We start from the raw sequence: 23,726 nt of genomic DNA on the forward strand, positions 1-23,726 counted from the left end.
TTATTATTATTTTTTTTTAATATATGAAATTCATTGTCAAATTGGTTTCCACACAACACACAGTGCTCATCCCAAAAGGTGCCCTCCTCAATACCCATCACCCACCCTCTCCTCCCTCCCACCCCCCATCAACCCTCAGTTTGTTCTCAGTTTTTAACAGTCTCTTATGCTTTGGCTCTCTCCCATTCTAACCTCTTTTTTTTCTTTTTTCCTCCCCCTCCCCCATGGGTTCCTGTTAAGTTTCTCAGGATCCACATAAGAGTGAAACCATATGGTATCTGTCTTTCTCTGTATGGCTTATTTCACTTGGCATCACACTCTCCAGTTCCATCCACGTTGCTACAAAAGGCCATATTTCATTTTTTCTCATTGCCACGTAGTATTCCATTGTGTATACAAACCACAATTTCTTTATCCATTCAGCAGTTGATGGACATTTAGGCTCTTTCCATAATTTGGCTATTGTTGAGAGTGCTGCTATGAACATTGGGATACAAGTGCCCCTATGCATCAGTACTCCTGTATCCCTTGGATAAATTCCTAGCAGTGCTATTGCTGGGTCATAGGGTAGGTCTATTTTTAATTTTCTGAGGAACCTCCACACTGCTTTCCAGAGCGGCTGCACCAATTTGGATTCCCACCAACAGTGCAAGAGGGCTCCCGTTTCTCCACATCCTCTCCAGCATCTATAGTCTCCTGATTTGTTCATTTTGGCCACTCTGACTGGCGTGAGGTGATACCTGAGTGTGGTTTTGATTTGTATTTCCCTGATAAGGAGCGACGTTGAACATCTTTTCATGTGCCTGTTGGCCATCCGGATGTCTTCTTTAGAGAAGTGTCTATTCATGTTTTCTGCCCATTTCTTCACTGGGTTATTTGTTTTTTGGGTGTGGAGTTTGGTGAGCTCTTGATAGATTTTGGATACTAGCCCTTTGTCTGATATGTCATTTGCAAATATCTTTTCCCATTCCGTTGGTTGCCTTTTAGTTTTGTTGTTTGTTTCCTTTGCTGTGCAGAAGCTTTTTATCTTCATAAGGTCCCAGTAATTCACTTTCGCTTTTAATTCCCTTGCCTTTGGGGATGTGTCGAGTAAGAGATTGCTACGGCTGAGGTCAGAGAGGTCTTTTCCTGCTTTCTCCTCTAAGGTTTTGATGGTTTCCTGTCTCACATTCAGGTCCTTTATCCATTTTGAGTTTATTTTTGTGAATGGTGTGAGAAAGTGGTCTCGTTTCAACCTTCTGCATGTTGCTGTCCAGTTCTCCCAGCACCATTTGTTAAAGGGGTTGTCTTTTTTCCATTGGATGTTCTTTCCTGCTTTGTCAAAGATGAGTTGGCCATACGTTTGTGGGTCTAGTTCTGGGGTTGCTATTCTATTCCATTGGTCTATGTGTCTGTTTTTGTGCCAATACCATGCTGTCTTGATGATGACAGCTTTGTAGTAGAGGCTAAAGTCTGGGATTGGGATGCCTCCTGCTTTGGTCTTCTTCTTCAAAATTCCTTTGGCTATTCGGGGCCTTTTGTGGTTCCATATGAATTTTAGAATTGCTTGTTCTAGTTTCGAGAAGAATGCTGGTGCAATTCTGATTGGGATTGCATTGAATGTGTAGATAGCTTTGGGTAGTATTGACATTTTGACAATATTTATTTTTCCAATCCATGAGCAGGGAATGTCTTTCCATTTCTTTAAATCTTCTTCAATTTCCTTCATAAGCTTTCTACAGTTTTCAGCATACAGATCCTTTACATCTTTGGTTAGATTTATTCCTAGGTATTTTATGCTTCTTGGTGCAATTGTGAATGGGATCAGTTTCTTTATTTGTCTTTCTGTTGCTTCATTGTTAGTATAAGAATGCAACTGATTTCTGTACATTGATTTTGTATCCTGCAACTTTGCTGAATTCATGTATCAGTTCTAGCAGACTTTTGGTGGAGTCTATCGGATTTTCCATGTATAATATCATGTCATCTGCAAAAAGCGAAAGCTTGACTTCATCTTTGCCAATTTGGATGCCTTTGATTTCCTTTTGTTGTCTGATTGCTGATGCTAGAACTTCCAGCACTATGTTAAACAGCAGCGGTGAGAGTGGACATCCCTGTCGTGTTCCTGATCTCAGGGAAAAAGCTCTCAGTTTTTCCCCGTTGAGGATGATGTTAGCTGTGGGCTTTTCATAAATGGCTTTTATGATCTTTAAGTATGTTCCTTCTGTCCCGACTTTCTCAAGGGTTTTTATTAAGAAAGGGTGCTGGATTTTGTCAAAGGCCTTTTCTGCATCGATTGACAGGATCATATGGTTCTTTTCTTTTTTTTTTGTTAATGTGATGTATCACGTTCATTGATTTGCGAATGTTGAACCAGCCCTGCATCCCAGGAATGAATCCCACTTGGTCATGGTGAATAATTCCTTTTAAATGCTGTTGAATTCGATTTGCTAGTATCTTATTGAGAATTTTTGCATCCATATTCATCAGGGATATTGGCCTGTAGTTCTCTTTTTTGACTGGGTCTCTGGTTTAGGAATCAAAGTAATACTGGCTTCATAGAATGAGTCTGGAAGTTTTCCTTCCCTTTCTATTTCTTGGAATAGCTTGAGAAGGATAGGTATTATCTCTGCTTTAAACGTCTGGTATAACTCCCCTGGGAAGCCATCTGGTCCTGGACTCTTATTTGTTGGGAGATTTTTGATAACCGATTCAATTGCTTCGCTGGTTATGGGTCTGTTCAAGCTTTCTATTTCCTCCTGATTGAGTTTTGGAAGAGTGTGGGTGTTCAGGAATTTGTCCACTTCTTCCAGGTTGTCCAATTTGTTGGCATATAATTTTTCATAGTATTCCCTGATAATTGTTTGTATCTCTGAGGGATTGGTTGTAATAATTCCATTTTTATTCATGATATTATCTATTTGGGTCATCTCCCTTTTCTTTTTGAGAAGCCTGGCTAGAGGGTTGTCAATTTTGTTTATTTTTTCAAAAAAACAACTCTTGGGGCGCCTGGGTGGCGCAGTCGGTTAAGCGTCCGACTTCAGCCAGGTCACGATCTCGCGGTCCGTGAGTTCGAGCCCCGCGTCGGGCTCTGGGCTGATGGCTCAGAGCCTGGAGCCTGTTTCCGATTCTGTGTCTCCCTCTCTCTCTGCCCCTTCCCCGTTCGTGCTCTGTCTCTCTCTGTCCCAAAAATAAATAAACGTTGAAAAAAAAACTAAAAAAAAAAACAACAAAAAAACAACTCTTGGTTTCGTTGATCTGCTCTACAGTTTTTTTAGATTCTATATTGTTTATTTCTGCTCTGATCTTTATTATTTCTCTTCTTCTGCTGGGTTTAGGCTGCCTTTGCTGTTCTGCTTCTAGTTCCTTTAGGTGTGCTGTTAGATTTTGTATTTGGGATTTTTCTTGTTTCTTGAGATAGGCCTGGATTGCAATGTATTTTCCTCTCAGGACTGCCTTCGCTGCGTCCCAAAGCATTTGAATTGTTGTATTTTCATTTTCGTTTGTTTCCATATATTTTTTAATTTCTTCTATAATTGCCTGGTTGACCCACTCATTCATTAGTAGGGTGTTCTTTAACCTCCATGCTTTTGGAGGTTTTCCAGACTTTTTTCTGTGGTTGATTTCAAGCTTCATAGCATTGTGGTCTGAAAGTAAGCATGGTATAATTTCAATTCTGGTAAACTTATGAAGGGCTGTTTTGTGACCCAGTATATGATCTATCTTGGAGAATGTTCCATGTGCACTCGAGAAGAAAGTATATTCTGTTGCTTTGGGATGCAGAGTTCTAAATATATCTGTCAAGTCCATCTGATCCAATGTGTCATTCAGGGCCCTTGTTTCTTTATTGACCGTGTGTCTAGATGATCTATCCATTTCTGTAAGTGGGGTGTTAAAGTCCCCTGCAATTACCACATTCTTCTCAATAAGGTTGCTTATGTTTATGAGTAATTGTTTTATATATTTGGGGGCTCCGGTATTCGGCGCATACACATTTATAATTGTTAGCTCTTCCTGATGGATAGACCCTGTAACTATTATATAATGTCCTTCTTCATCTCTTGTTACAGCCTTTAATTTAAAGTCTAGTTTGTCTGATATAAGTATGGCTACTCCAGCTTTCTTTTGGCTTCCAGTCGCATGATAAATAGTTCTCCATCCCCTCACTCTCAATCTAAAGGTGTCCTCAGGTCTAAAATGAGTCTCTTGTAGACAGCAAATAGATGGGTCTTGTTTTTTTTATCCATTCTGATACCCTATGTCTTTTGGTTGGCGCATTTAATCCATTTACATTCAGTGTTATTATAGAAAGATACGGGTTTAGAGTCATTGTGATGTCTGTATGTTTTATGCTTGTAGTGATGTCTCTGGGACTTTGTCTCACAGGGTCCCCCTTAGGATCTCTGTAGGGCTGGTTTAGTGGTGACAAATTCCCTCAGCTTTTGTTTGTTTGGGAAGACCTTTATCTCTCCTTCTATTCTAAATGACAGACTTGCTGGATAAAGGATTCTTGGCTGCATGTTTTTTCTGTCTAGCACCCTGAAAATCTCGTGCCAATTCTTTTTGGCCTGCCAAGTTTCAAAAGAGAGATCAGTCACGAGTCTTATAGGTCTCCCTTTATATGTGAGGGCACGTTTACCCCTTGCTGCTTTCAGAATTTTCTCTTTATCCTTGTATTTTGCCAGTTTCACTATGATATGTCGTGCGGAAGATCGATTCAAGTTACGTCTGAAGGGAGTTCTCTGTGCCTCTTGGATTTCAATGCCTTTTTCCTTCCCCAGTTCAGGGAAGTTCTCAGCTATTATTTCTTCAAGTACCCCTTCAGCACCTTTCCCTCTCTCTTCCTCCTCTGGGATACCAATTATGCGTATATTATTTATTTTTAGTGTATCACTTAGTTCTCTAATTTTCCCCTCATACTCCTGGATTTTTTTATCTCTCTTTCTCTCAGCTTCCTCTTTTTCCATAACTTTATCTTCTAGTTCACCTATTCTCTCCTCTGCCTCTTCAAGCCGAGCTGTGGTGGTTTCCATTTTGTTATGCATTTCGTTTAAAGCGTTTTTCAGCTCCTCATGACTGTTCCTTAGTCCCTTGATCTCTGTAGCAAGAGATTCTCTGCTGTCCTGTATACTGTTTTCAAGCCCAGCGATTAATTTTATGACTATTATTCTAAATTCACTTTCTGTTATATTATTTAAATCCTTTTTGATCAGTTCATTAGCTGTTGTTATTTCCTGGAGATTCTTCTGAGGGGAATTCTTCCGCTTGGTCATTTTGGATAGTCCCTGGCATGGTGAGGACCTGCAGGGCAGTTCCCCTGTGCTGTGGTGTATAACTGGAGTTGGTGGGCGGGGCCGCAGTCAGACCTGATGTCTGCCCCCAGCCCACCGCTGGGGCCACAGTCAGACTGGTGTGTGCCTTCTCTTCCCCTCTCCTAGGGGCGGGATTCACTGTGGGGTGGTGTGGCTCGTCTGGGCTACTTGCACCCTGCCAGGCTTGTGATGCTGGGGATCTGGTGTATTAGCTGGGGTGGGTAGGCAAGGTGCATGGGGGCAGGAGGGGCAGGCTTAGATCGCTTCTCCTTAGGTGATCCACTTCAGGAGGGGCCCTGTGGCAGTGAGAGGGAGTCAGATCCGCTGCCGGAGGTTTGGCTCCGCCGAAGCGCAGAGTTGGGTGTTTGCACGGAGTGAGCAAGTTCCCTGGGAGGAACCGGTTCTCTTTGGGATTTTGGCTGGGGGATGGGCGGGGGAGATGGCGCTGGCGAGCGCCTTTGTTCCCCACCAAACTGAGCTCTGTTGTCAGGGGGCTCAGCAGCTCTCCCTCCCTTTGTCCTCCAGCCTTCCCGCTTTCCGAGCAGAGCTGTTAATTTATGACCTCCCAGACGCTAAGTCGCGCTTGCTGTCGGAACACAGTCCGCCTGTCCCCTCCGCTTTTGCAAGCCCGACTCAGCGGCTCTGCTTGGCCGGTGAGCCGCCCCTCCGCCCCGGCTCCCTCCCGCCAGTCCGTGGAGCGCGCACCGCCTCGCCGCCCTTCCTACCCTCTTCCGTGGGCCTCTCGTCTGCGTTTGGCTCCGGCGACTCCGTTCTGCTAATCCTCTGGCGGTTTTCTGGGTTATTTAGGCAGGTGTAGGTGGAATCTAAGTGATCAGCAGGACGCGAGGTGAGCCCAGCGTCCTCCTACACCGCCATCTTCCCTCATCCCTCTAATTTTTTTTTTTTATAATTTAAGGTGTTCTAGAGCATAAGAGAAGGTGGAAATCTACTGAATTAATTCTATAAGGCTTCATAAGACTTATACCAACACAAAGAGGAATAGAAGTAAAAATGTAAACCAGAGGTTAATCTAAATCATAAATATAAATGCAAAAATCCAAAGTAAAATATCAGTAAATTCAATATAGCACTGTAGTAAATAGAATTGTAATAATATTCTCTATTTTTTGTGCTATCTGTATTAGATTAGCATCAATGCTATGAAGGCAATGCAAGGGCTTAATAACATGGATTTCCACTCACCAAAGTTGATTTTGTACTAACACTAGCAACAAAAGTGCCCAAACTGGCAACAAAATAAGATGATGATAAAGCATTCAATACAATAAGACAGTATTTCTTGGGGGTACCATTCAGCACCATGGTGGTAGGATTATTATATGGGAAACCTTTCATCATGGTGAGAACATAAATTTTTCCCTATGGAAATAAATATATATTCCAGATGCACATTCACCTTCATTGCTTACAGTGATTCTGTCAGTGCCACCATCCATGGACTTCCAGAATGCCTTAATCATCATCAGATTATCCTATACAACATTGTCTCTGACTAAGAAACTCATTTAATGGTAGACAAAGTACAATAATGGAGTCATATCCAAAGATTCACTGGTCTGTATTACTTACTCCATCATGCAGAAGCAGCTTGCCTGATAGAAAAGAAAATGAATTTTTGAAGGCTTAGTTATAGGATCAGATGTTCCAGATTGAGACTGCTATACTACAAGAATACAACAGCTGCTTTAAAACCAGTGAACATGACAATTGTCAAATTATGGAAATAGCCCAGATGTCCATTGACTGACAAATGGATAAAGAAGTTATGGAATATTACCTGGTGATCAAAAATAATGAAATCTTGCCATTTGCAGTAATGTGAATGGAACTAGAGTGTATTATGCTAAGTGAAATAAGTCAGTCAGATAAAGACAAAAATCATATGATTTCACTCATATGTGGAATTTAACAAACAAAACAGATGAACATAGAGGAAGGGAAAGAAAAATAAGATAAAAACAGAGATGGAGAAAACCATAAGAGACTCTTAAATGTGGAAAACAAACTTAAGATTGCTGGAGGGGTGTTGGGTGGGGGAATGGACTAAATGGGTGATGGGTATTAAGGAGGGCACTTGTTGTTATATGTAACAACAAGAGCACTGGATGTTATATGTAAGTGATGAATCACTAGATTCTATTTCTGAAATCATTATTACACTATATGTTAACTAACTTGGATTTAAAGAAAAAAAAAGAAAACCAGTGACCAATATATGGCATTATTTCCCTCATTTAGTGAAGATACACAAATCTGGGAATGAAGGGGTGGAGGAGGGAGTGCCCCCCTGCCTCTCTCTCTCTCTCTCTCTCTCTATATATATATATATATATATCTCCAAAGCCTTGGGCTCAGCAGATATGAAAGTTCTATTTTATAGGGAATGAATGTTTCCAACAGGGAATAAAGCCATGGTTCCATTAAATTGAAAGCTGAAACTGCACCCTGGCTATTTTGGTCTCCTCATGCTATTGAACTGAGAGGCAGAGAAAAGGGTTACTGCACTGCCTGGAATGATTGAATACCATTACCACTGGAAATAGAGTTGTTTCTATACAATGAGAACAGGAGGAGAAGTATGCTTGGAGTCCAGGTATAGTCATTAGGGCACCTCTTAATACTCATTTGCCCAATAGTCTTGGTCAATGTGAAAATGCAAAAATCCAATAAAGATAGGATTGAAGGTTAGGGTCACTACATCAGGGAAAGAACTGAGGAAAACTAAAGGAGATATGAAATGGATTATTGACTTTGGCCTCATGACCAGCTACAGAAGGGAGCTGTGGCAGCTAGGTGTACCTTTATTGATAATTATTTTTTTCCTTCATTTCTCTTATGTGTGAAAAATACCAGATATTGTTGTTATAATCAGGTTTCAAGTGGAGAGTATGACTTAACATTACTCCATGATAGTACATAGGCTCATGGGTCTTTTTGTCTCTGCCTCCTTGTTGGAGATGAGAGTTTCTTTATTGGAGTGAAGGGCAAGAATGGATGCTGAGTGGCTAAAGGTGGATTGGGTTGGTTATCCTTTATTTTACCTCAACTCCTGATCAATTTTCTGCTCCTTAGTCCTTTTCTATGCCCCAGAAAGCTGACTCTTATGGATTATAATCCCCAGGCACCATTCTTCTTTGGATTTGGCTAATGGAATACACTTACAGAACTTTGGAGGAAGAGAGAAAACAATTTTTTTTTTCTGTTCCATCACTGACTTGGGCTGTGTTTTATTGGCAGTGACTGCCAGTAAGTATACTGGCAGTGATAGGCCAAAACTTCAGCTCCTACAGAAGATCCCTCTTCCATGGCCCTAGCTCTCACCAAGAAGTCCCTCATGCTTGAAGGACAAACACCAAAAGCATTCCCATAAAAATCAGGAAAAAGACAAGGATGTCAATTTTTCCACAATTATTTAACATTGTTCTGGAAGTACTACTTAATGCAATTATCGGAGAAGGGAATACAATATTAATATTGGAAAGGAGGAGACAAGATGATCATTACTGCAAATGAAACAAATCTAAGAGAATCAATCAATGAAAAAATATTTTAAACTAGGAATTCCATAAAGAGGCTGGTTATAAAATTAACTGCAAAATCTAACGACTTTCATATATAAAAAGAATAAATAGAAAATGTAAGATAAAGAAAAGATTCAACTTACAATAGCCATGGTAAAAAGTAAAGTACTTAAGAATACACTTAACAAAGTGTATTTAATTTAAAAAGTATTTATTGATAACCTATAGTGTGCCAAGTAATGTTCTAGGTTTTTTTTTTTTTAATTTGGAAATGCTGCTAAGGAAAATTAATGAAGACAACTAGCAAAACTGGGTTCTGGTGTAGAAAGATACTCTTTTCCTCCTAGCTTTATTGAGATATAATTGACATGTTATCTAAATTTAAGGTGTACAATGTGATGATTTGATACACATATATATTGCAAAATGAATATCACAATATGGTTAGTTAATACATCCATCATACCATATAATTACACCTTTTTTGTTGTAGTTGTGAGAACATTTAAGATCTACTGTCTTAGCAACTGCCAAGTATACAATATAATACTGTTTACTATAGTCACCATGCTGTTCATTAGATCCCCAGAACTTACTGACCTTAAAACTGGAAGTTTATGCCAATGTCTCCTCATTTCTCCCTTTCCCCAGCCTCTGGAAACCACCAATCTACTCTCAGTTTCTATGAGTTTGGCTTTTTTAGATTTCACATATGAGTGATATCATACAGCACTTATATTTCTTTGACTTATTTCCCTTAGCACAATGCTCTCCAAGTTTATCCATGTTATTGCAAATGGAAAGATTTCCTTTAAAAAATTTTTAAAATGTTTTATTTATTTTTGAGAGAGACAGAGTATGAGTGGGGGAGGGACAGAGAGAGAGGGAGACACAGAATCTGAAGCAGGCTTCAGGCTCTGAGCTGTCAGCACAAAGCCTGACGCAGGGCTCCAACTCATGAACCGTGAGATCATGACCTGAGCTGAAGTTGGATGCTTAACTGACTGAGCCACCCAGGTGCCCCAGAAGGATTTCCTTTTCTTAATGAATGAATAAAATATACCAATATAAATATATATGTGTATTTTAATCCAGCCATCCATTGATAAATACTTTGGTTGTTTTCATGTCTTGGCTATTGTGAATAATGCTGCAATGCACATGGGGGTGCAGATATCTCTGAGTGATTTCACTTTCTTCAAAGAAATACCCAGACATAGAATTGCTGGATCATATAGTATTTCTACTGTTAATTTTTTGAGTATCCTCCGTGCTGTTTTCCATAGTGGCTGTACCAATTTACATTCCCACAACAGTGCACAAGGGTTCCATTTGTCTCCACATTTTCACCAGCAGTTGTTCTCTCTTGTCTCTTTTCTTTCTTTCTTTCTTTCTTTTCTTCTTTTTATTTCTTTTCTCTTCCTTCCTTCCTTCCTTCCTTCCTTCCTTTTTTTCTTTCTTTCTTTTGAGAGAGAGAGAGAGAGCGAGTGAGAGACATAAGGGGAGAGGGCCAAGAGAGAAAGAGAGAGAGAGAGAGAATCCCAAACAGTTTCACTCTGTCAGCGCGAGCCTGATGTGGGGCTCAATCTTATGAAACAGTGATGTAATGACATGAGACAAAATCAATAGTGGGGTATCAGCCACCCAGCACCCTGTGTCTTTTTAATAATAGTCATTCTGACCTGTGTGGGTGGTAAGATATTCTTTTAAAGATGCCAGTTATCCTTCAATTAACTTATAAATTAAATGTAACCAAATTGAAATAAGGACAGGATTTTAAGGGAATGTAACAAAATAATACATTTTATGTCTAAATAAACACATGTGAATAGGCAGGTAAATTATGAAAAAGAGTGATTAGAGAGGCTTTACCCTCCCAGATATTAAAACATATTATAAAGATACTATAATTAAAAGTTTGGTACATAAAAAGAAAAAAATAACATTCAAGAAACATAATAGAGAATCAAATATATCAAATATATGTGGATGGTTATCTTATGATAAAGGTGACGTTTTATTTATTTATTTATTTATTCTTTCAGGTTTTTATTAATTTTCTAGTTAGCATATAGTGTTAATATTAGTTTCAGGAGTAGAATTTAGTGATTCATCACTTACATATAACACCCAGTGTGTTCTTCAATACCCATTATACATTTAGTCCATCTCCCCCACCCCCCGCCCACCTCCCCTCCAGCAACCCACAGTTTGTTCTCTAGAGTTAAGAATCTGTTTGGGGGTGTCTGGGTGGCTCAGGTGGTTTAAACACCTGACTCTTGGTTTTGGCTCAGGTCATGATCTCACTATTCCTAGGTTCGAGACCCACATCAAGCTCCATGGTGATGATGCAGAGGCTACTTTGGATTCTCTCTCTCTCTCTCTCTCTCTCTCTCTGCCCCTCCCTGCTCTCTCTCTCTCCCTCTCTCTCTCTCTCTCTCAAAAAATAAATAAATAAATTTAAAATTAAAACAAGAGTATTTTATGGTCTGCACCTTTCTCTCTCTCTTTTTTTTCCCCCATAAAGGTGACATTTTAAATCAGTCAGCTAGAGAAAGATTATTAGATAATTTGCATTGGACAGTTTACTAACTATTTTGAAAAAATAATTCCATGTGTTCAGTAAAGTTGGAAAAAATATATTTGCGATAACATTGAGATGTTATTTGCTTTATTCACCATGTTAACATTTATACAAATGGTTCAAAAGTAATGGTGGGTAAAATTGCTGGTGCTTTACTGGTAACAAAGGCAATGGCACCAAAAAAAAATTCCATGTGGACCAAAAATTTAAGTACTAAAAATACACATAAAAATTAGAAGAAAATACACGACTTCCTAAGCAGGACACACAACCCAGAAAATGTAAAGAAATAATTGATAAATTTTGTATCATAAAGATTTAAAAATTCCATATTGCAGAAGTTCAAAGAAAATTATAAACAGGGAATATATTTATAAAACTTATGATTGTCAAAGAGCTCATTTCCTTGATTTACAGAAAGTTCTTATGTACTAATAAGAAAAAGATGAATAACCTAAATGGAAAAATGGGGAAAGACAATTCATAGAAAGAGAGATACAAATGGTTAACAAACCTATGAGAAGATGCTTAATCTCACTTATAATTAATGAATTTCAAAATTTTTGGAACAGAACATGGAATATATATATCACAATTTAAAAGGTGAAAGTTGGCAACATGGATATGATTTAAAATGAACATCCACTTTGACCCAATGATTTCACTTCTAGGAATTTATCATAAGGAAATAATGCCACAATTATCAAAATATATGTGTACGAAGGTCTCCACTTCAGCATTTTTATAATAGGCAAATATTGGTAAAAGGCCAAATGTGAATCAGTAATAGATTGGTAAAATTTTGGTAAATCCACACTGCAGAATATTATTGTATCTGATAAAATAATGTACATGATATATTAGGTGAAGAAATAATTTGCATTTTATGATACAAAATTATTTAAAAAAATATATATGTGTACATACACTCACATATAATGTATCTACCTACTTATTATCTATTTACCTATCTTCTATCTATCATCTATCTATCTATCTATCATCTATCATCTATCTATATTGTTGTTATTTGTACATATAAAACAACAACAAAACCTGGAGAGTCAATTGAAAAGTTAACAGTGATTTTCACATGATTTATCCTAAGATTTAGGTATATGGGTTATCACAGTGGTTATCATGAATGTGGAGAATTTGAACATTCTTATTTTCTGCTCCCCTCTTTTCCTAGTTAACACCTGCTTTCTTTCATCTCAGTTCAAAATTTCACTCCCTTTCCCCCCTCAAGGAAGTCATCTTTGATCCCCAGATTCTGCCACTTGTTTTAATATATTAATAATGTTCTTTTCTTTCATGATATTTTTTTCGATTTGTATACATGTATAATTGTTTCATTAAAGTCTTGTTTCTACTATGAGGGCAGAGTGTCTGTTTTTACTCACAATAAGCACAGGACTTGTGTTAACTCTCCTTGGTCCCCTCTCCATCTCAATATTATGACGTGGACAACTGAGTTTTTCTCAGTCTTATACAAAGGGGTATGAAAGTGTAGCTTTTAGACATCACCCTTCAGTCACACAAAAACAGATAAAGGAGAACACATCAGAAACAAACAGAAAACTCACACTAAATGGTGAAATATTAAGGGCATTTCCATTTACCTAAGGAACAAGGCTGGGAGACCCTCAACCACCGCTATTGTCAACATAGTTCTGGAGGTTCTGGTCAATGCAGTACATCCAGGAAATGAAAGAATAAGAGATATATAGATTGGAAAAGAAAAAATTTAAAAATCATCATTTGCAGATGATTATGTACGCATACCTAGAAAAAAACCAAATATAACAATTGAAAAACTATCAGAAATATTATGAAAGGTCATTAAAAATAATAATTATTGTTTCCTTAGGTATTCAATAACCTGCTAGAAAATATAATAATAAAGGAAATTTATTCTTCAAAACAACAAAAACAATAAAATACCTAGGAATAAACTTAACAAGTAATGAGTATGACCTACCTAAAGAAACATAAAATTTGTTGAAAATCATAAAAGTAAACATGGATAAAAATCAATTTTTAAAGATGTTGGTTCTCAAATTAAAGTGGAGAATTCATTGCACTTTATGTCACTAAATGTCAACCATTTCGTTTTGTGTATGTTTTTCAACTTGGAACTTGACAAAGGCATACATATATTTTTTGTATTTGCATGAATAAAGGTGGAAGTTGTTAAAAGTGGTTGGTGGTGGAACATGAATTTCAGGGCACTTTCACATTCTACTTTATACATTTCTGCATTGTTTGCACATTAAAAAAAATAAGTGTATGTAATGAGAGTGAGACAGGAAGAGAGAGAGAGGAAGAGATTGATATCTGTTCAAGGGATATATCTTTTTTCCTAGGTAAGTACTTAGTCTTTTTTACTTTTTTTTAAAGTTTATTTATTTGAGAGGAGAGAGAGAGAGTGCAAGCTGTGGAAAGGCAGAGAAAGAGAGAGAGAGAAGAGAGAGAGAGAGAGAGAGAGAGAGAGAGAGAATCCCAAGTAGGCTCTACACCAATAGTGCAGAGCCCCATGTGGGGCTTGAACTCACGAACCACTAGATCATGACCTGAGCTCACTGAGCCACTCAGGTGCCCTATTGTTTTTTAAAGTCATAGATGCCTGTGAGAATCTGCTGAAAGTTATGACTCCTCTAGCCACTAAAATGAACATATGTATATGCATAACTTTGATACAATTTCAGGTACAGCACAGAGGCAGCCAGTTAAGAATGCCTACTCTAGTTAATCAGTATGGTCAGTGAGGAGACTCCCTTGGACCTCAGCATACATTTGGCTGAGGGAGGACTAAAATGGGTGTGGGCTACAGGCAGTGACCCTGTAGAAGATCTTGGTTCTCCCTGGGTGCCTGCAGCAAGGAGGCCAGAGGCAAGAGGCCCAGCTGGCTCCACCTCTCAAGCCAGGTGGGAGCAGCAGTGTTAGGAGCAATTTAAACTAAGGAACCATGGATGAGGGCAGAGCAGGCAGACCTGGCTGCTTTCCCCAGCCAGCAATCACTTCTTTTTCATGGAAACCTGCAGCTGCAAGGGTATGTGGGAACAGCAGTCCCTTCTGTTTATCCTTGAGTTACATCTGTGAGGATTTGGGGGAGGAGGGGAAAAAAGGAAGAAGCCAAAGGTGGTTACTCAAGTTGGTCACCTGAGTAAAGGTGACATTTACCATCTTGGTCACCTGTCCATGTGTACTTTCTTAAGCTTTTCTGTCCATTCTTTAAAATCAGTGATGCATAACTCTTATATTGAGAAAATAAAATGATGCTATTTTTTTAATTTAAAATTTTTTTAAGGTTTTATTTATTTTTGAGAGAGAGAATGAGAGAGAGAGACAGCATGAGCAGGGAAGGGGCAGAGAGAGAGGGAGACACAGAATTCAAAGGAGGCTCCAGGCTCTAGGCTGGAGTGACCAACAGAATCAGTGCCTAACTGTAAAGATGAGAGGTTTTGGAACACTGGAGAGGTGAGAGGGCAGCACCTTCATCCCTCCTTCTTTGACAAAGCTGAGAGGATCAGACCATTTCTATACTCCTCACACCCTCGGGTGCCTCTACCTCAGTGGACTGGAATCTAATCCAGGGGCTGGTGTTCAGAACAGCCATCATATCATAAGAGGTTGACATAGCAGTCAGCCAAGACTTTAGGACGTTAAATACATGTCTTTCTTTAATGAAACAAGACAGGATTGTGTTGCTTTTTTAAACCAAATTGTAAGGTGATCCAAAAGTGGAAAAAGTAGATCATTCATATTAAGTGGCCAAAGTTAGACCACTAAAGATTAGATCTCTTTGTGGAATAATTCATAGATTGTATGAAAAATTTGCTTCCAATTTTAAACCCAGTTAGTATGTTTTGAAAGCTGCTATTTGGCTATAACCAGTAGAAACATTTTTCTTATAAATAAATATAATGTAATTAATGAGGCCTTTTGGGTTTTCCCTACCTCTTACATTTTTCTCCACTCCAATAAAAATAACATCATTTTGGGGTGCCTGGGTGGCTCAGTTGGTTAAGCGTCTGACTTTGGCTCAGGTCATGATATCACGGTTCGTGAGTTCAAGCCCCAGGTCGGGGTCTGTGCTGACAGCTCAGAGCCTGGAGCCTGCTTCGGATTCTGTGTCTCCGTCTCTCTCTGCCCCTTCCCTGCTCGTGCTGTCTCTCTCTCTCTCTCAAAAATAAATAAAACCTTAAAAAAATTAAAAAAAAATTAAAAAATAGCATCATTTTATTTTCTCAATGTAAGAGTAATGCATCACTGATTTTAAATAATGGACAGGAAAGTTTAAGAAAGTAAAATATTTCCACAATGTATGTTCTTTTCTGAAATCTTTCCTTCCATTTCATATAGGGGTGCAGGGAAAATGCTGGCCCTTAATGACTGGAGGTGGGGGAAGGTGAGAAAATGGGAGAAGCAATTGGAGAGGGAGTAGAGAAAGAAAAAGAACTACTCCTCAAAGAGGGAAAAAAAGACCAATGGACAGGGGAACAGATGCAGTTTCTCCCTGTTCACCAGAGAAAGGCAAATTCCAGCCACAAGGAGCAGCTCTCCTCAGTCTCCCGGATTGGCAGAAGAAAATGAGTGGCAGGACCTGATGTAGCGGGGAAGGAAAGGGGTGGGCGGGTTCCTGCCGCACTGCCGATGGGATGGGAGAGGTAACTGGGGTCCTGCACTCGCGGGTGACGTGGCCCTCACGTGAGCAGCAGCCGACGTTTGCCCACGTCCTTCTAATCCTGGTCCTGGTTTTGTCCGGCTACCAGCTCCCTATTGCCCTAAGGGCGGGCGGGCCAGTGGCCAGGGAAGGAGGAGGAAGTAACCGCCCGGATCCCAGCAGGTCTGTGTGTGGATGGGAGCAGCCTGGGGGCGGGGGTGGGGAATCCCTACGGTGTGGGTAGCGGAGGGTGGAGACAAAGTGGACTTTCTCAACACCCTTCCACTATCCCTGGCCCTTCCAAGAACAAAAATGGTGGACTTGGGGGCCGGATTCCTGGGGACATCCCGGACCAAGAGGGAGGAAATTCGAAAACTTTGGCAGCCAGGGCCTTGAATCGGGAAGGGCAGATATTTCTAGTCCTGTGTGCATCCATCTACCAAGCCAGAATCTTGGGGCTGTGCATCTGTCATTCCCCATGTCTTTCAGTAGGGCGCTGTATACCACCCAGAGGAAAAGAGTAAAGAATCTGCTCCGAATCCTTGGAGGTCGGTGTAAAGGTGGGATCGCCCCGCGGCCCCCGGAAGGGTGGGGGATGGTTGAGGTCCTTGCCTTAACTTGGGCCCATTTCTGACTCCAGCTACCTTCCTGTTATTTTATGTAGGAAGAAGGATGTGACGGCGCCTACAGGGAAAATGGCTGTCATTGGGGGTTGGAATGCATCGGGGAGGAGGCTCTTCTTTTGCTTCTCTACTTTTCCGTACTCCCTCGTCGGCCTCCTCCTTTTCTACTTGTTCGAAAGGGGTGTGATTTTTGCTGGGAAAATGGCTGACCTCTGAGGGTGGGTGCTGCAGGAATGGGTGAGTGGACGCTGGGCTTGAAGAGGGCTGATGTCAGCGGAGTCCTGAGAAGTAGGGATAAGGATTAGAGACCAAAACATGAAATCCGTTTGACAACCAGAGTCCTGAATTTGGAAAAACTGGTATTGAGACCTTCCGAAGTGCTGTTCTGTCCTCAAGCCCTTTGCCTCTGCCGTGTGGCATGTGTGTCTATGGACACACTTTAGGGCCAATTCAACCGTAGAAGCAGGAAGAAGACGACAATTGTCCAGAAAAAGTAGGCCAAAGTGAGGGTGGTGGCAATATTTGGGACTCCTGGGGTGGAGAAAAGTGGAGACTGCAAACCCCAGTGGCCTCATGAACCTCCTCTGCACCCCCCCTCCTTTCCTCCTCTTTATACCATTTTGGAGCGTTCAAAACAAAGTGGTCTGCAGGTATTAGACAAAGAAGGAAGTGGCTGGGGGGCGGGGCACAGGAATCCTGTAACGGGGGTGGGGAGATCTTGCTTCAAATTGCTGTTTGGAGTACTGTATCCTGGGTTTGTCTCCTTCCTGCAAGCACTAAGTCCCAGAGTTCTCAGTCCTTAGGTTTAATGGGGGAGACAGAAACTGAGATGAGAGAGGAAGGAAATTGCTCCAGAGCAGTGGAAGTTGGTATAATGGGTGAAGGGAGGAGTGTCCTGGAACCTCCGTGATGCTGGAGGTGGTGGAGGGAAGGGTGAGCTCCAAAACTTTGTGCATTTTATGTCTGTCCGTCTTCCAGACAATCTCTCCACCACCATCTGATTTGTTACAGGGAAAGGGCTGTGGCATCACTTTTGAAGGAAACAACTGACCTGGGTTGGGTGAGGATAGGGTGGAGACTTGAAAGAGATGAAGGAGATGGGGAAGGGAGATAATAATTTTCAAAGCCACAGCTCTGTGAGGAGGGGAGGGTGATGTTGGGGTACACAGAGCGAGGGCCAGAGATGGAGGAAAGGGATGTGTATCTATCCAGGATGAGGTCCTTCTGTCCCTTGATCATTCAGCATCCTCCTCCCCACCCATTTGTATGCAGGTTTGCAGGACCCAGTGGACTTCCAGGCAAGGAAGAGAAGGAAGAAAGTGCCTGAACCTGTATGGGTGTATGTGGGGGCGCCACTACCCCCAGGACATCTAGGGGAAGGGAGGTAGGGAAATGATTAGGTACCTTAAATGTAACATACTGGGGTGGGATGGTTGAACATGAGGTTGGAGAATCTGGACGTGGGGAAATTTTTCAAAATTACCTCCCCAATAGAGGAGAGGAATCAATGATCCAGCCCTGATTCCCTGTCATGTTCTCTACATTTGTGGGTCTGTAGTTCAGTCTGTCTGCATGCAAAGGCACAAAAAGGGAGACTGATGCCTTAAATCTTTCTTTCATTCCTAGGTTCCGCTGTACCTGTAGCTGCAGCAGGGCCTGCTGAAAACTCTGTCCCCAACATAGGAGCACCCCTCCGGGCCAGAGCAATCTCATTCTGCCCCGGTTAAGAATTCGGCTCAGACATTGTCCCCAGCATGGGCCGTACTCGGGAAGCTGGCTGCGTGGCCGCTGGTGTGGTGATTGGGGCTGGCGCCTGCTACTGTGTATATAGACTGACCTGGGGAAGAGATGAGAATGAGAAAATCTGGGACGACGATGATGAAGATGATGAGGAGGAATCTAGTGATATTGTAGAGACTAGGATTGAGAATGGGAAAGGAGCTAAAGCTAATGCTGGGATGGGGTCTGAAGCTAGACTTCAGGGTGATTCAAAGGTGAAGACTGAGGTGGGCATGGTACTTGAGAGTGGTTCAGATGTAAAGGCAGAGGTCCACTTGGGGCCCCAGAGTGGAGGAGGCCTAGAGGCCAAGGCCAAAGCCCTTTTCAGCACCCTGAAGGAACAGGCAAGTGCAAAGGCGGGCAGGGGAGTCAGGTTGGGTACCATCTCTGGGAACAGGACCCTTGCACCCAGTTTACCCTGCCCAGGGGGCAGGGGTGGAGGCTGTCACCCCACCAGGAGTGGCGCTAGGGCTGGGAGTAGGGCAAGTGGAAAAACCAAGGGAAGAACCCGAGGTAAGAGCACCAGGACTCCAGCTACAGCATGGCCTGTTCGTAGGGGCAAGTTCAACTTTCCCTATAAAATTGATGATATTCTGGGTGCTGCTGACCTTCAAAAGGTTCTTAACATCCTGGAAAGATCAAATGATCCTTTTATTCAAGAAATAGCCTTGGTCACTCTGGGTAACAATGCAGCATATTCTTTTAACCAAAATGCCATTCGTGAATTGGGTGGTCTTCCAATTATTGCAAAACTGATAAAAACCAAAGATCTTATTATTAGGGAAAAAGCTTACAATGCCCTTAATAACTTGAGTGTGAATGCTGAAAATCAGGGAAAGATTAAGACCTATATCAGTCAAGTGTGTGATGATACCATGATCTGCCGCTTGGACTCAGCTGTGCAGATGGCCGGACTAAGACTGTTAACTAACATGACTGTGACTAATCATTACCAACATTTGCTTTCCTATTCTTTTCCAGACTTTTTTGCATTGTTATTTCTGGGAAATTACTTCACCAAGATTCAGATTATGAAACTAATTATAAACTTTACTGAGAATCCAGCCATGACAAGAGAGCTGGTCAGTTGTAAAGTACCATCAGAATTGATTTCCCTCTTTAATAAAGAGTGGGACAGAGAGATTCTTCTTAATATCCTTACTCTATTTGAAAATATAAATGACAACATAAAAAGTGAAGGACTTGCATCATCTAAGAAAGAATTCAGCAGAAGTTCACTTTTTTTCTTATTCAAAGAATCTGGAGTGTGTATTAAGAAAATCAAGGCATTAGCAAATCACAATGATCTGGTAGTGAAAGTAAAAGTCCTAAAAGTATTGACCAAACTTTAATTGGGTGTATGTCTCAAACAATATCGAGATAATTGTTTAGTTTGCACTTGGGAACAATGCATTTTGTAAATTCTTTGTTTGCCATTGTGCTTACATGGCAAAGAGATCCTTTCAGCTGCCATTTTGGAATAATGAATATCAAGGATCATCAAGAGTGATGATGGTTGTGGTGGTTAGTTTTAGGCTGTACCATTTTAAGGATGCCAAATGAATACTAGAGCTTGTATAAAGAAAGCACTTATCGATTCCATCTTGCTACCTAGACTGAGGTATTTTTTGCTCTTTCCTTTACCTAATTTGACAGCAAACTAATTATAAATAAGCTACACTTTTGTATTGGTTTACATTTGTTAATCTTAGACTTGTGTTTCATCAATAAAGTTGTGTGTTTTAACCAGAAAAAAGTATTGTGTCCCTTCAGTTTATGATTTAGAAAGGCAAAATGTATCGAGACAAAATTATCCTAACAAAACCACGAACCTCTGATCATGGCCACACCCCTCCCATCAGTGCAAAAACTTCTGTAGGCAGCAGTGCTCAGGGAAAATTTTATAGAGAAGGGAGGCACTTAAGTAAGCTGAGCTTGAAGGATAGGATAAAAATGGGGATGTTTTGAGAATGACTGGTGACTTGGGAGACAACTTTTGTGTTCTGTTAAATATTGTCATAGCACAAAGTAGCACTACTGTATTCACTGATCATAAATAAGATAACTTCTTTCCCCCATAGTTTGGGATCTCCAAAGTTATGATGCATCTTACAGTTGATGGCATCTTAGCATTGTGCCATACTTTAATTAGAAGTATTTTTTTCCTTTTGTAGTGGTACATAAAATAATGATGCATCTAATAATCAAAGGCATCTTAGATCAATGAAATTCTAGTCAATGAGAAAAATGTAAAAATGTATTTAATACATAAAGGATGTATTTGCTCCATAATAAGTACATCATTTTGTACTGATAGAGGTTTTGCAGTAGTTTGAGTTAGGAAACTGGCAGAGGGTTGAGGGGGAGTCATCAGATTCCCCTTACTGAAGGAATGTTTTTATTTATTTATTTATTTATTTATTTATTTATTTAGACCGTTCATATCATCTTTATTCACAATAGCCTCAAACAGGAAACAAATGACCATCAACGGTATAATAGATAAATAAAGTGTGCTATATTTACATGCCACACAGCAAGAAGGAAGAATGCATGCTGCTATATGTGGCAATATGGATGACTCACACAAATATAATGTTGAATAAGCCAGATTCAAAAGAACATTTATCATGTGATTCCATTATATGAAATTCAAGAATAAGCAAAACTAATCTATGGTGATAGGAATAAGACCAGTGGTTACTTTGGGGAATGATTGGGAAGGGCATGAGGGAACCTTCTGGACAGTTGGAAATGACCTATATCTCAATTTAATTGGTGCTTACACAGGTGTCAACATCAAGGGAATGGGTGCTGTTGTACGACTACCGTATTCATATTACAGATTGTGATTTGGAGCCAACAAAGCAACATTATCAATCTCAGTAATGTTAATTTAAATTTTCTTAATTTTGTGGCTTGGTTTATTTTTATTTTGTGAAGTTTTTTTTTTGTTTTGAACTTTATGTAAGAGTTAGGGTTGGTAGAATATGCCACTTTGGCATAAGGATTATTTTGAGCTAAAAACATTTGAAAAAATAGGCACAGGAAGGCAGGAGATAAAAACCTTAAGTAATCTGTTTTGTCTCTTAAAGTCCTCATATGAGTAAGGGAAGGGAAACAGAAATAATATAAAAACAGGGAGGGGGACAAAACAGAAGAGACATCATAAATATGGAGAACAAACTGGAGGTTATGGGAGGGGTTGTGGGTGGGGGGGTGGGCTAAATGGGTAAGAGGCACTAAGGAATCTACTCCTGAAATCATTGTTGCACTATATGCTAACTAATTTGGATGTAAATTAAAAAAAGTAAAAAATAAAACAAGTTAAAACAAAAGAAAACAAAAACCAAAAAAAAAAAATCTTATGTGAAAATTGTATTCCCTAAACCAGGAGGAAAGACAGACACATTCTTATCACCAGAGAGGGAGTTAAGGTTGAGATATTTCTGTACAAAAAGATTTTGCTAAAATAAATTTTATCTTCCTTTAATGTCCCCATATTTTAGCTACTTTTACACAATTGCATCTTTTCCTTCAACCTACTATATAAACACTTGGATTTTGCCACTTGTTTGGATCTTCATTTTCTTATGAGGGTTCCTATGTCATGTAGAACTTATGCTGAATAAATTTGTTTGCTTTTCTCCTGATTACAATAATAATTTCAGACAAAACTAGAAGCCCTTGAGTTTTCTTTCTTTTTAAGAATAATATTACTCAAATTTGATAAGCAACGCATTTATCTACAAGATGTATATTAAAGAAGAAAAAAGTTGGTAGTACCTAATATTTGTCAGACACTGATTGGCATTTATAGAGTTCCTACCCCCTCCACTTAATCTCCTCAACAATCCTGTCAAGTAAACATTATTATATTTTTATTGCAGAAGAAATGACACTTGGAGGATTTAAATAAGTTTCCCAAGATCACTTCATCAGTAAGAAGTAGAGTCAGTGGCCTTCCAAACTTGAGCAATTGGTTGTTTTAATTTTTTTTAATGTTTATTTATTTTTTCAGAGAGAGACAGAGACAGAGACAGAGGAAGAGCGGGGGAGGGCAGAGAGAGAGAGAGAGAGAGAGAGACAGAATCTGAGGCAGGCTCCAAGCTCTGAGTTGTCAGCACAGAGGCTGATGAAGGGCTTGAACCCACAAACTGCGAGATCATGACCTGAGCCGAAGTTGGACACTCAACCACCTGAGCCACCCAGGTGCCCCAGCAATTGGTTGTTTTAAAATCTCTTTCTTCGGAACCAAATGTCTGTATAATGCCTCCATAGATATTTTATACAAAACTCCCCTTGATGAAGACAGAAATGGAGATGATATTCTTTATGTCGAGTCCATAACTTTATAGATAACCACACAGTAAAGTGTAGAAGAAAGAGTAAAGTCTTAGGAATTGCCAATAGTTGAGGTTCAGATGAAAAAGAGAAAATATTTATCTTGGTGCTCTTATGTGTCAGGTAGGATGAGCAGTTTGGCTATTGAGCAAATAATAATGACTTTTGTATTGATTTGTTCAAGTTGGGGTACTGAGTGACTTTTATAAAATTAGGTACACTGTAAATAAACTTTCAGAGCCTGATTTAAAATCTTTCTAATTTTCTCCTAAAAAAATTCATTGGAGATACTTGAGAAAACAGAGGCAATGAGAACACACTTGTTTTCTGACCCAGATGTGTAGCTTGAACATCTAAAAAAGAAATTTACATCAAGCCATGTTGAATTTGGGGTGCTGAGTGACTTTTATTACTTAACCTCATTTAAAATGTGGGTAAAAATGAGGTTAAGTAATAAAAAGCCACCATGTGGCAGGGGCACAGGCCTGACTAGCATCCATCTGCTCTGGCAGATTTCTCCTCCTTCCCTCTCATTCTTTCCCCCTCTCCTTCCCTCCCACTTATATCTTTATTTCCTCCTTCTGGAAGATAACTGGCTGCATAGTCTCTTTGTGCTTCTGTGACCATTTAATTTCCATGACACCAGGTCACGCAACAGTGGGCATTTAATACAGAATTGTCATTGCTGTGGTAATGTGGCGACCTAGGGTGTGAGTGGATGCCAAAAATTTTCTGGAACTCTTGTTGAACAGAGACTGAGGAGGAACTAGTCTTAGCGTGGCACAGCCCTATGTGCATGGCATGTACTTTTGATGTCCCACGCCTGGTATTATTTGGAACCAAATTGCCCAGACTTTGGGAAGTGCTGTGTGAGACAGATGTGTGACAGCCTGGTCC

The 23,726-nt window shown here is 40.1% G+C and overlaps 1 protein-coding gene across 8 annotated transcripts in view; it reads left to right on the plus strand.

The window, feature by feature from the left end:
* Positions 1-20,241, plus strand: part of LOC122477651 (armadillo repeat-containing X-linked protein 1) — a 43,843-nt gene extending 23,602 nt beyond the window's left edge. For 4 of the 8 annotated variants that reach the window (XM_043570896.1, XM_043570899.1, XM_043570897.1 and 1 more), the window contains one exon: positions 18,333-20,241. In XM_043570896.1, coding sequence (XP_043426831.1) covers positions 18,461-19,837 — 1,377 coding nt within the window. In that variant the 5' untranslated portion in view covers positions 18,333-18,460 and the 3' untranslated portion in view covers positions 19,838-20,241. Of the gene's footprint in view, positions 1-15,679; positions 16,644-17,978; positions 18,018-18,332 lie in introns of those variants that run through there. The other 4 variants (XM_043570898.1, XM_043570900.1, XR_006295751.1 and 1 more) reach the window with 4 other exon arrangements.
* The last annotated feature ends 3,485 nt before the right edge of the window (positions 20,242-23,726 follow it).

This window comes from Prionailurus bengalensis, chromosome X (genome assembly GCF_016509475.1).
Source record: "Prionailurus bengalensis isolate Pbe53 chromosome X, Fcat_Pben_1.1_paternal_pri, whole genome shotgun sequence".
NCBI classification, from domain to species: domain Eukaryota; kingdom Metazoa; phylum Chordata; class Mammalia; order Carnivora; family Felidae; genus Prionailurus; species Prionailurus bengalensis.